We start from the raw sequence: 12,767 nt of genomic DNA on the forward strand, positions 1-12,767 counted from the left end.
TGGACCCGTGGAGAGAAGAGCCCACGCTGGAGCAGGTTTGCTGGCAGGACTTGTGACCCTGTGGGGGACCCACGCTGGAGCAGTTAGTGAAGAACTGCAGCCTGTGGGAAGGACTCACATTAGAGAAGTTCATGGACTGTGCTGTCAGAGGGATCCCACGCCGGAGCAGGGGCAAGGGGAGGACTCCATTGCAGTGTTAAACCCTATAACCTGGCCCAAAGGGGCCAGGGGTGGAGACTGTAATGGAAATACCTTTAAATTGTTGTGACCCGGGATTTGAGTTGCATGTTATGGGAATTACTATAGCAGGAACCCCTTGTTGCTAGCCAGGCTAGGAGTAAGGGGAGGAGTTCATTGCAATGTTAAACCTGGCCCAAAGGGGCCAGGGGTGGAGATTGTGATGGAAATACCTTTAAATTGTTGTAACCCATGATCTGAGTTGCATGTTATAGGAACTACCATAGCAGGAACCACCTGAACCAATGGAGGAGAAGCCTTACAAGAAGCAGTGCAAGCGCAGCAGTGACCTGACCTGAGCTGGCTTTGGTGCCCAGTAACTCCACACAGCACACCACCTCTCCTGTCCTGAGTGACCACTATCACAGATGGAGCCCAAAGTCATGGACTAAATGAGCTCAATGGACATTTTTGGGACAACAGGGGTGGTGGTTAAAAAGGATGTATTGGATAATGTGGGACCTGAGCGTGATGTAAATGGTATGGAATAAGGGGTGGATACTGTCCTGGTTTCAGCTGGGATAGAGTTAATTTTCATCTTGGTAGCCGGTATGGGGCTGTGTTTTGGGTTTAGGATGAGAACAATGTCGAGGATACACTGACGTTTTGTTCTTGCTAAGTAGTTGCTAAGTGGCGCTCACAGTGGTAAAGGACTTTTCAACTGCCCATGCTCTGCCGGGTGCACAAGAAGCTGGGAGGGGGCACAGCCAGGGGGAGTGCTGACCCAGATTGGCCCAAGGGCTATTCCATACCATATGACATCATGCTCAGTATATATAAGCTGGGGGAAGAAGAAGGAAGGGGGGGACATTGGGCATGATGGCGTTTGTCTTCCCAAGTAACCATTACGCGTGATGGAGCCCTGCTTTCCTGGAGATGGCTGAACACCCGCCTGCCGATGGGAAGTAGTGAATGAATTCCTTGTTCTGTTTTGTTTGCGTGCACGGTTTTTGCTTTGCCTATTTAACTGTTCTAATTTATTTTACTTCAATTATTAAACTGTTCTTATCTCAACCCACGAGTTTTCTCCCTTTTGCCCTTCTGATTCTCTCCCCCATCCCACTGGGGGGGAGTGAGCGAGCGGCTGCGTGGTGCTTAGTTGCTGGCTGGGGTTAAACCACGACAGGTGGGGAAGATAGATCTTGACCCAACTCTAGTCTCTCCTCTCTACATCCCCTCTAGGGCAAAGCACCATATAGGTATCTCTGGGGAGAGCAGAAGCACAGGGATCACACAACAGGGCTATGCTGGTCTCCACAGCGTGGCACAGAGAGGGAATCAAGTCTTCTACTGCAGAAATCTTCATAGCATCAATGCATATTAATGTCAATATCACCTGTTATCACAAGCACCACAAAGCAGTTCTGCTGTGGAATGGTCGCCTCAGCACATCTCCTGCCAGGAAGCAGAATGGAGTTACACAGCCAACTTGCGGTGAGACAGTCATGCCAACAGCTGCTCCTCTCCTTCCTTCTGCAGAAGTTTAGTTTCTGGGCAAGCCTTTTCCTACCTTACCTCCTGCAACCTTTTTGTATGTGTATGGGAGAACCCTCTCCTGAGCAACTGATCCTCATGGCCTACCTCCAATTTGTAGATGCACAGAAATTCATCAGTCCTGCAGTTTCTAGGACCTGCTCAGCCTAGGATGAATAGCAAGAGACAACCCACTCAAGCAGGGGCAGGCGCTTCAGAGCCTCACATCCAGTGCATGTATACGCTGTTTAACTTGATGCTAGTGGGAAGCATCAAGTACCTATATCAGACCACGAGAACTTTTTGCCTGTCATCTCTCAACAGATGTCTTGGGGACACAGCAGCAGTTAGAGCAAGCAGTCAGTATTAGGAGACAGCAAGGTTCCTGTGAGACCACAAAACACCATCAGTACCTGGAGGGATGTAGAGGCTGCACCTATGAGAAGCCCCAGTGACTGAGCCACCAGGGATGTCATGGTTCCCAAGGCTGCGAAGAGGACAAATCGGAGTGCATCAGATGGCTGTGAAGTCATCCAGTACACAATGCTGCAGTAAGCCACAGGAAACATGATCTGCAAGGAGATACACTCGGAGTTAGTCCATTAAAGCCAAACGTTCACTGTTACTCTGAATAAGATAAAAACAGGGGGAGTTCTAGTGAATCCACAGCTCTCAGCCTTTCCATTACATGACAGGCGTGGCGGAAGAGAATAAATACATCTGCCACAGACTGTGATATCTATCTTACTACTTGGGCATTATGAAACAGAACCCACTTGCTTACAGCCCTTTTCAATTCCCCTTATGGAAAAAAGCAAAGGCGGTCATATGTTTATTAAAAAAGTATCGGGTCAGGTCTCGCCTCTGTGAAGTCCTGCTGTTCACACTTAGGGTGCTTCTGCTTTGGACCTGAAGCTTCAGCACACACATATGGACAGCTTCTCTGCTATTTAGATGGATAAAATACCAGTACTAACCTTCTTGGCAAGTGGACTTGCCATGAACTTAAATGATTCTTGTTTTATTGAAGAGTAGAGCACATACCTGAAAAGGAACGTCAGCCATGGTTTTGGCGAGATAGTAGGCTTTCAGGCTGTACCAGTAGTTCAAATGCTCTCTAAGAAATACTCCCATCTCAAGAGGAACTACAGGGAACATAAATTAGTAAGTTAGGTTGTCAGTGTGCAATACTGTTGCACATAATAACGTAGTTTATCCATATCTAATCCTGCACTGCTGCAGTCCCATAGTGGGACTGGAACGCTGAGGCCTTTGACAGACCAGCAATAGTTTCAATGATTTGTAATGAAATGTAAGAGGTCAGCCCTGAGAGTTGCTCACTGTTTAGACTATGTGCCAGTCTACTCAGATGATCTAAACCTCCCTTAAAGAGGTTTTTTGAATTAAAAGTGGTGTCAAAACTTAAAGAACCTGGTTATTCCTTTTGGTCCAACAGGGAATTCAAAGTAACAGTGCTCCCAGAGGAGGTATGGAACAGTCCATGCTGCAGGAGTTTGCTTCTGACACCACATGAACACGCTGATCTAATGCAGGAGTCATGACTTGGAAGTCCTAGAGAAATTATTACATCCTCCCTAAGACCAACCACGGCTGAGATGCACCGGCACAAGAGGAAATTTCAGTCCAGGACTGTAACTGTGAACTGTCTCGGTTGAGAAACACTGCCAAAAATGGGGAGAGAGAGGTGCCACTGGACAAGCCTATTTCTGTTTGCCTCTACATAGCAGTTTAGCGAGTGCAAGATTTATCCCCACACCTGTCTTAGAAGTAGAAGCATAAGTCAAATGTTAACTTATACGAAACAGATACATTACAACACCCTCCCAGCTTACTGCAATCCCCTTGTCCATTGATGTAACAGTATGACTGGTACTCACATGTAAGGACAGTTGGCATGAGCGCAGCAAACATAAGAAACAACATGGAAAAAAAGAGGAAGCCAGAGTTGCTGAGGACTTTCTTAGCTTCATTGCCAATGCCTAGGTAAAGCAAGCCGATGAGCAGTCCAATGCCAATGTGTGAGGTGATACGCAAGTGTGTCAGGACCTACAAGCAAGGAAAGAGTAGTATTTCTGGTCAGAAAGCCTGGGCTCAAAAACAATGGCAACGTGACTGAAATCAGATATACAGATTGCAGAAAAGGAGTACTTATGTGCAGAAGAACTTATATAGAAATTTTCATTTCCTACTGGCAAACTGGGCTTCAGCTAAGGAAAACGTATTGTAATGAGCTTCCCAGTGTCAATCAGACACACAGTTATTACAGTACAGAAAACTATGTCCTGTAAACACAGGCAGAAACTGCAAATGCTGCAACCTGAAATCTTACTGTTTGACAATGTCATGGAGCCATTGGCCCTTATTTATCAGGAGAAGGAGACTTTCTCTCTGACTAAAAGATAATCCCAGAGCAGAAGAGAGGCAGAAAAGGTATTTCAGGTTTATATAAACCAAACTAACTTATCGGGCATAAATTGCTCTTCTGTGCCTTCTCTGCAATACAGTATTCCTACAAGAGGTATGGAAGAACAAAAGAAATAATAAAATTTTGAACAACTGCAAGCCTTTACAGTTGAGCAGGGAAAAAAAAAATCTTAAAACCAACACTTTTCTTCAATCTATGCATCAGAACATAAGTTACAGTTTCCCCTTGGTGGAGACGAGGAGAGGACCATATGATCCATGGTTAGGGCTCACACACCTCTGAGATATGGTCTCCAAGTGTACCAGAGCCATTCTGATCAGCTAGTTGAGCAACATGGAGAATCTGAAGCTGTACGTATGCTTTGGATTACAAGAGCCCTCCCACATGAACATGTCAATTTATTTTTGACCAAATATTTGGTACTAGACCAGATGTGCAAACTATTCCAGATTGCAGGAAGGCAAAATCCAACAGCTTAATTAATCCTTGAATGACAAATGCACTATAATGTAAAACAGCAAGGCAGAAGAACAAGTTACGGCAAAGAAATGTGCTGGCAAAACAACAAATGTGCATAACTTATATGATCTGGAAATAAGAAGATGTTTCCTAACCACTAGAATTGCATGGCTCTGGCATATCTTCCCAACCAGAGCAGTGGGGAAAATAGCTGATTGCTTTTACTATGGCATTCGGTATATTTCCCTTTCTGAAAGGGAAAGGATACTGTGGTTATCTGACAGCAGACGCCTGGACACAATGGTCCAGTAGGTTTCTTCCAGGCCTGTAGTTCTGTGTGGACATGTCTACACTGGAAATGGTAGTGTCCTAAAGAGATAACCTGCCTGGGTGCAGGGCAAAAGCAGCGTAGCTGCAGCATCTGGAGCTCAGTGAAGCTCACTTTACCCTGTCACAAGGGTAACTTACTCATGCTGAGCTCAACATGGCTCAACTGCTTTTGGTTTCCAAACTACCTCATCTGAATCCACCATGTGCCCACCAGTATAGATAATAGTGTCTGACCTTCCCCTTTTGTAAGGACAAGTATGTCAAATTAATACATCTCTATATATTAATGTATATATTGTCTTCCCCCCACCCTCATGTAAAGCACTGAAAACCTTCCAACACGCAGAAAAAGCAGCAGACAAACCCTCTTCAGATTTATCAAACTGCAAATTTGCCACAGAGAAAAGCACTTGGCCAACCAGTACCAATTATACTGCACATGGGTGAGCTCCTTGGACAGTTGTGCATGTAAGGTCTAGTTGAGGAAGCTCATCTCCTTAACTCACACCTGTTAATGAAGGGACAATCTTACCTAGAGGATATTTCAAAGCATCAATGTAAATAATTCTACATCTTAAATTCACAAACAACTCTGCTACTTAGAGATAAGAAAAACTTCCTTGAGCAAAAAAAAAAAAAGTCCCGTTGCATTTTGTTAATGCAAACTAAGCACTCAAAATATTTAATGAACATACATGAAAACTGCAGGATTTGGGAATTTGAAGGGGGTTGTTTATTTTTAAGAAAAAAGGTGAAAGATATGGTTTTTTTTTTCCTTGGGAATGAACAGTTTCATTATGATACTTACTTCATTCTGATATGAAATGTACGAAAATAGAAATGTTTCTTTGTCAGAGAAGCAACATTTTTATTTACCAATTTTCTGTTTCAAAAATAAAGACTTTAATTACTAGCCTTACATCACACTGAAATTATTACCTCTGCTACCCTGAATTTTCTGGAAAAACTAATTTTGTGACACACCTGTACAACTTCTCACTCACTTTTCAGTAGGATAAATAACTGTATAAGGGACCTGCCAGCACAGAGGGGATTTAAGCTTTAGGTTTTTAGGCCAGATGCTTCTGAGTTCCTCTGAAGAAAACTGTTGTTCATAATGAAGACGGTACAGTTAATAGCAAGACTGAAAGGTCAGTCTCTTTCCTTTGACGTTCTGTGATGATTTTCATGCATGGGCTGTTGGACAGGACCTTTAAGGTGTATTACACTACCTCACAACCAACTGGATACACCTTTTGGCTACAAGTTATTATAAAGGCAGTCTTACCGAATCCCTCATGATGGTGAGAAAAGTTCTTTTGAAGAGGATACAGAATTGGGTTAGGCAGCTGGCAGAGAAGCTGTGGCAGCCTTCTGTGGAGGAGGAATCCTGTGGAAACACGTAAACAAATAAACTTCTTTCTTTGCAGCATCTTGCTTAGTGTTCATTCACAAAACCCCACTCTCAGCTGAATGTGCCCAGAAACTTCCTCCATTGACTGAGGATTGAAATTATCTTCCTCCCCCTCCAGCCTCAAGCCATGCCCATTAGTTGTGATATACAAAATACCTCTTCAGAAGGCCGGTGCCAGAGGAAGGGATTCAACTCATTCTCACCACCCACATCTCTCTTGTAGTCTGTGTCACATATCCTCTCCCGTACTGCCCTTACCAGCCGACTGTTCTGGTCGCCATATTCACCAGATGCTACTTCCATAACTACAAAAAAGAGAAAGTGAGAGGTGAGTTACTGGTTTACGCTACTGACTAGTTACAAGCCTTATTATTAGATCCCCTTGATTCTGTAGCATTGACAGAAACAGGATTTTTGTCTAGAACAGGCTCTAAAATGCCACATGCAAATTCATATGTATAGACACATAATTTAAATATATCTTTCTATAAATCTTCAGAGAGTTCTCTTCATCCTGGAAGTTAAATGAACCATTTTAGAGGAAAGGCAGTGAATATGGGATAGTCTTGGTAATAAAAAATGACAAAAGTCTATTTTTGTGGTCCTTACGGCTTCTTTGGAATTAAGAAACAACAATGAAAAAACCCAAAATGCTATTAGCTGTACAATACCACAGTGGTATTGTTCAAGATGAAAAAAACAGAATACTGCAGCCACTTCGAAAAGCCACTAAGATTAGTTACTATGAAACACTAAAGAATATGTTTTATCTTTCCTGGACCTGGAGTTCCACCAGAGAGAAATATTCATTAAATTTTACCACTAGATGGCATTCAAATTGCTTAGAAAAAATCTGAATAATTTTATGTTGAATTTTGGTACATATATGTACACACACATATGCATGTATGTACAGAAGTATAAAACAGACCATGGTCCCCATTACCCTGAAGGTGCTAATGAAATACAAAATAAATTAAATAAAGTATTCAAATTGTCCTTACCAAAATCTGCTGGATTGTGGTACGTTGGGCAATTCAAACCCAAGTCTCTCAAGTAAGGGACTAGGTTTAATACCTTCCCACGGTAAATGCATTGACCTTGGCTTAAAACATAGAGCTGGAAAACAAGGCAAAGAACAGGGGGGAAAAAAAAAAGAAAAAAGAAAAATGTGAAATAGTATCAAAATACTTGATCCTGCTATCTGTATGACAGCAATCCATGAACATAATGACCTCTTCGTGTCCCCGTGGGAAGAACACCTTGGGAAGATTTGTCACCATGTGGAACTACCTTTGCATGGAATTACAACTAATGGAAAATGAAGTGCTTAAGGTTTGAATTCTGCAAACATTCCCTCCAGGACTTAAAGCACATTAACACAGAAGCAGACTAATTCCAGCCTTAGACACATGCTGAAAATAGGCAAGAAACTGTAGAGCCGAGTCATCTAATTTCCACACATTATGGATATTTTGGGCTGTGAGACGAGGCTGGTGAATGCAGGAATGGAAGGAGAGGTGGAACAGCACAGCAATGGGAAACAGCTTGCTTATTCTTACTTTTAGCCACACTATTGACTTTAAATAAACCTCCTTGGCAGACTGGCAGTCTGCAAGAGCTTGTTCACCTATGGTGTAGTAGGTTTTCTCTTAGCTCTCATAGGTCTAATTTAAATCTCCTAACAAGATTAAAGTAAATTTAAATCTAACCTGAACACACATGATCTCCAACAGACTTCATTTCCATTATTATTATTTCACGTGAATAAACTCTTCTGAATTTACACCTGTGTAGCTAGGATGAGAATGTGTACTAGCAACATTGCAGACATTGGCACTAAAGCTCTCTTGCTCTTCAACTACTTTAATTTACTTTACCGACAGCCCTGTGCCCAGGAGCAGTGGTGGGTGAAGGCATGAAAATCACAAGTGCAATAATAATGATTTCACAAACATACCAGCCAGATTCTTTAAAAACTTTTCATGTAAAAAATGGAAATGGGCAGAGAAGAAGAAAAAAACATAATCAAAAAATATATTTTGCTCTTATTTATTGAATGTCTTTATTTGATCTGGAACCATAGACTAGAATTATTCGTGTTTTTACTTAAAGAGTGTAGCCTTGAAAGTATAACCTACCTAAACCACACATAAGGAGAAAGAGTTTGAGAGTAATACCTGATCAAACAACTCGAACAGTTTAGCACTGGGCTGGTGAATCGTGCAGATGATGGACCTGCCACCCTGGGCTAAAGCCTTCATCAGGGAGACAACCTGAAAACATGATGCGCTATCCAAGCCGCTGAATAAAAAGAAAGTTTGTTATCCACAGGTCCATAGGCACCACTCAAAACTAGCACATGTATTTGCTACTTTGGCGTCTCACTATTATCCCTTTATAAATTTTCTCTGTAGCAGTTTAATTTTATCATATGCCAACCTTATGCTTGTATTTCTCTATCAGTCTTTTAATTAAGTTGGAAGCATGCCTGAGAATGAAAAATAGAGTATTCTCAAAGCTGCCTTAAGGGACTTCTACATTTTAGTACTGCAGATTTAAATGCTCCCAACTTTAATGAACAGATACATATTCATAGCTCTCCCAGCCTCCTCCTAGACTGATCACAGAATTCGATTCTAAATATGCTACATTCATTATTAAAAGTCACACTTTAAAATGCTTATATTCAAGCTATCTTTGCTTGAAAAAGAAAACTCATGCCACATTCTGAAAACATTTTCCTCTCTCTCTCCCTTCCTGTTTCAGTTTGTGTCCCACGGTCCAGCAATTACAGCAGTGACCCAAGGCATTAAGTACCCAAATCAAATTATTTCTTGTGGCCTTATTCAGTACTTACAGGCAACAGAAAATGAGCCTTTTCCAAGGTGAATAACCTTTCTGCACCACTGTTCTACTATAAAAAGCAGTATTTGTCTATCTTTAATTTTTGGCCTTGAAGTACCTGGTTGGTTCATCAAAAAACATGACAGGAGGATTGTTCACCAGCTCCAAAGCAATGGCAAGACGCTTTCTCTGGCCTCCAGAAAGACTCCCAGTCCTCGTATTGGCACATGTCAGCAAACCGAGGGCTGTCAGTATTTCCTTTACCTAGAGGAAACACAACAATGCGTCATTTAAATTCGTTAGCACAAAAAAAAAGCCTCTTTACTGATTTTCATGGAGAATGTAAACTAGCTCATGACTTTGTTTCACCACCCATACACCAAAGCCTTTTTTTCATCTAATGTAGCATTTATTAGATTCAGTGGGGCTTAACAGTCTCCCATTTACTATTTTGACCCAAATTCTACTTTTTTGTCCTACATGACCTGTCTCAGTAAGGAAACCTTGCCTGTGAAAATGGAGTGGAAATCAGTTCTTCTATAGCACTCCTTGGATATGGCACCGCTATCAAAAGAGCTTTGCAGCATGTGAGGAGTTACTACACAGTGAAACCAAGAAGCTTCTTTCAATAGAACTTCTAGGCTGTATTTACAAGGGACTGGAGAACTGTATAACAAAAATCAGTGGTTTCTATAGAGCAATGACCTGCTCTTATCTCATCACAGTCTGCTCTTTAAAGTGCGGCCATTGATTTTAAGTGTTTTCATTCTCCTCAGAGCCAATTTAGTTGTCACAGGTACTGTCAGACATATTTGGGATTTCCTCAAGGCACAGCCTCAGGAAGGGCACAGCTTGTCCCAGGGTCTTTGGAGCAAAAGGAGAACAATCCCAGCTGCTATGAATTTTTCTTGTTTCAGTGGTTTTAGATCTGGCCTGGTAGCCCTATATGAGGAAAATAGTTCTTTGGCATCGGTAAAAACATGAACATAAAAATGAGTGAATCCAAGCTACATTGCTCATGCAATTAAAAAAATCTACCACTTAAAAGGTAGAAAGAAAGCCCAGACATCCAATACTTCACTGAAGTATAGGAAAAGGAGCCCGTCATTTTTTAAAGTAGTAGTTGCTTGGATGGAGAGAATTTTTCTAGAAAGGGTGGCTAACATGGTAAAAGTTGGTTAGACCAACCAGGGCCTGACCCTTCACTTGTCCTGATTTTGACTTCGAGGAGCTACCTCTCTCAATGAGAAGGGGTGAAAAAAAGAACAAAACCCACTAACCCTTGTTCTCAGAGAGAAGAGCCCAACTATCTCCTTCCCTTTATCTCTACGAAGGATGCTACGGGACATGGGCAGCACAAGCTAGGTCAACTAGACACGTAAACTATGGTTCGCTGGAGGATTTTTCACTTCTCTGTGTTTTAAACAAGCATTGTAATCTTGCTAACATGAGTGCATAAATTCGTAAACGTTTATCATAGATAAATTGTATCTTACAATTTACAACAATAAAATGAATGATCTAGTCCAGCACAGGCCAGCAACACTAACTAGAAAATGACTGCCCTTCTAATATGTGTTGAATAAATGCATAGAGCACAGGTTTTTCCTCAAAGAGCTGCTTCTAATTACAGTGACAGTGTGAACACGTGAATTAACTTGCTCGGCCTAACTTACTAAACTGTAAATGAATTAAGACTTTCAAAGTGCAAATAAAATTAACAGCTGTTTCTAAACAAATGCATTTTCCAATAATAAAAAAAAAAAATCTGTGTTTAGCTTATTAAAAAAAAAAAAAGTATTTGAGAGAATCAAAGCAACCTTAAGCTACCAAACATATGTTGATTCCTGTAAGTTTCCCTCTCTGGAGCTCTTTCTGATTTTCAAGGACTCTCTGAGATTGAAGAAATGCCAAATGTTCCAATTTGGAAGTAAATACAGACAGAAGACAGCCACAAAAACGGTTGTTCTATCTTTGAAGCTGCCATAGTTTTCACATTTCAGGCAAAGGGTATACTTTTCACCAGGTGGGTCAGAAGCAGGTTCACCTTCTCTTTTATAACCTCTGCTTAAGAATCACATGCCAGCTACTGTCAGAGGTGTCTTTTACTAGAATAAGAGACTCATCTGAAAGTATTAGAGTCCAACAAGTCAAGTTCAGGCCTCTACCAGATAAAAAAAAAATTAATTAAACTGGCAACTGGGGAAAAGCAGGAAGCCTCTCATGTTCCTGAGACAGCAGGCCACAACTTTATCATGTCCATGCTCCACTCCCACTCCTGTGTCCCCTCATCTCCTCCTTCCTCCTGCACAACTCGGTTTCAGTTGAGTCCTGCAAGGTGGCTTCTTCCAGTCACCTACGTGTTTTCCTAATTTGCCCACGGAGGGTCTCCTCAGTGCAAGGCTTTGGGAGCACAAAATGCACCAAAATGGAAATCTCACCCTCCTTTCTATTTATGAAAAAGAACACTGAAAAATCATGGAAAGCCCAAAACTTCAGTTCTGTTTACAGGAGTAAGTATAGCAAAAACATTAGGAGCTTCCTATACCAGTAGTAACTCCCTCTTCATTGGTGGGACAACTGAGTTGCTAAGCCACTAGAAGACTTGTTCAGAGTAACATACATGTCCCTAACAAAGGTAGAAGGAGCAGTCAGCTTTCTTGGAAGGTAAATCTCAATAGTAGCCATGTGGCCATGTTACCAAATCAGCCCCATTAGCCCGCAGCATAACCCCCACGTAACAGAGGCTTCCTCCCCAAGGAAGCAGTGTATGAGAGATCTCCTTGTTGGTGCTCTCTTATGCTGGACTGAAACGTAGCTTGAGACCAGCCAAAACACCTCCAAACACTTTCTGAGCTACCGTTTCACTTTTCACAACTCTCTCAACAACCTGAACCATCTCTGCTTTCACCAGTACCATGATTTTTTGTTTATGTTTTGCTCCAGACATTATCCTCCCTGGGCATATATGGTTTTGAAACATGCTGTGCAGCACCGAACCGTTCCTCTCCTAGGCTTTGGCATGCTCTGGTTAACTCTACCTGAGCACAGACAGATGCCTGAGCTCTGACCGTCCTTAGGAATACACAGGCCCAGACATTTTAAGTGCAGAATAAATGTGTAGAAAGGGCACATTTCCAGTCCTTTTTAAAGTATAACTGAGGTAACCAAATTCAGTTGAGAAAGCCGCCTCATGCACAAGCTAACACGTCAGAAGCCATTTTGTCTGCTCACACACCTCCAAGGTATTTTCTTTAAAAGGACAGCCCTGTGTCAGAACAAATCACGGGGAGGAATCGTGGCAATCAGACGGGCGAGAAGAGCACGCTTCCTAGCGCAGGTCCAGCTGGGTTATGGGTCTCCATGGGCAAAAACACACCAGGACTTCTCTCCCACTCAGGAAAGTCATATGTCAGCCACAGGCAGAAGCGGGACAGTGCAGCAAACGTGCAAGAATAAGTTGTGCAACTCATTCCCAGTGTTTTAGAAGAGATACGTGCGTGTTTTAGCCCTGTTTCCTACTTGTCCAAACCTTGGTCACCCAACACAGCTTCAAAATAC

At 42.1% G+C, this 12,767-nt stretch overlaps 1 protein-coding gene across 1 annotated transcript in view; it reads right to left on the reverse strand.

Annotated features, from left to right (window-relative positions):
• The window catches only part of ABCG1 (ATP binding cassette subfamily G member 1), a 56,576-nt gene that overhangs the window by 3,544 nt on the left and 40,265 nt on the right, over window positions 1-12,767 (reverse strand). Inside the window, 8 exon segments of the mRNA XM_082304995.1 lie at window positions 2,124-2,282; window positions 2,755-2,855; window positions 3,609-3,777; window positions 6,234-6,335; window positions 6,516-6,664; window positions 7,364-7,478; window positions 8,540-8,663; window positions 9,325-9,470. Coding sequence (XP_082161121.1) covers window positions 2,124-2,282; window positions 2,755-2,855; window positions 3,609-3,777; window positions 6,234-6,335; window positions 6,516-6,664; window positions 7,364-7,478; window positions 8,540-8,663; window positions 9,325-9,470 — 1,065 coding nt within the window.

This window comes from Platalea leucorodia, assembly GCF_965183815.1.
Source record: "Platalea leucorodia genome assembly, chromosome: 2".
Lineage (NCBI taxonomy): Eukaryota > Metazoa > Chordata > Aves > Pelecaniformes > Threskiornithidae > Platalea > Platalea leucorodia.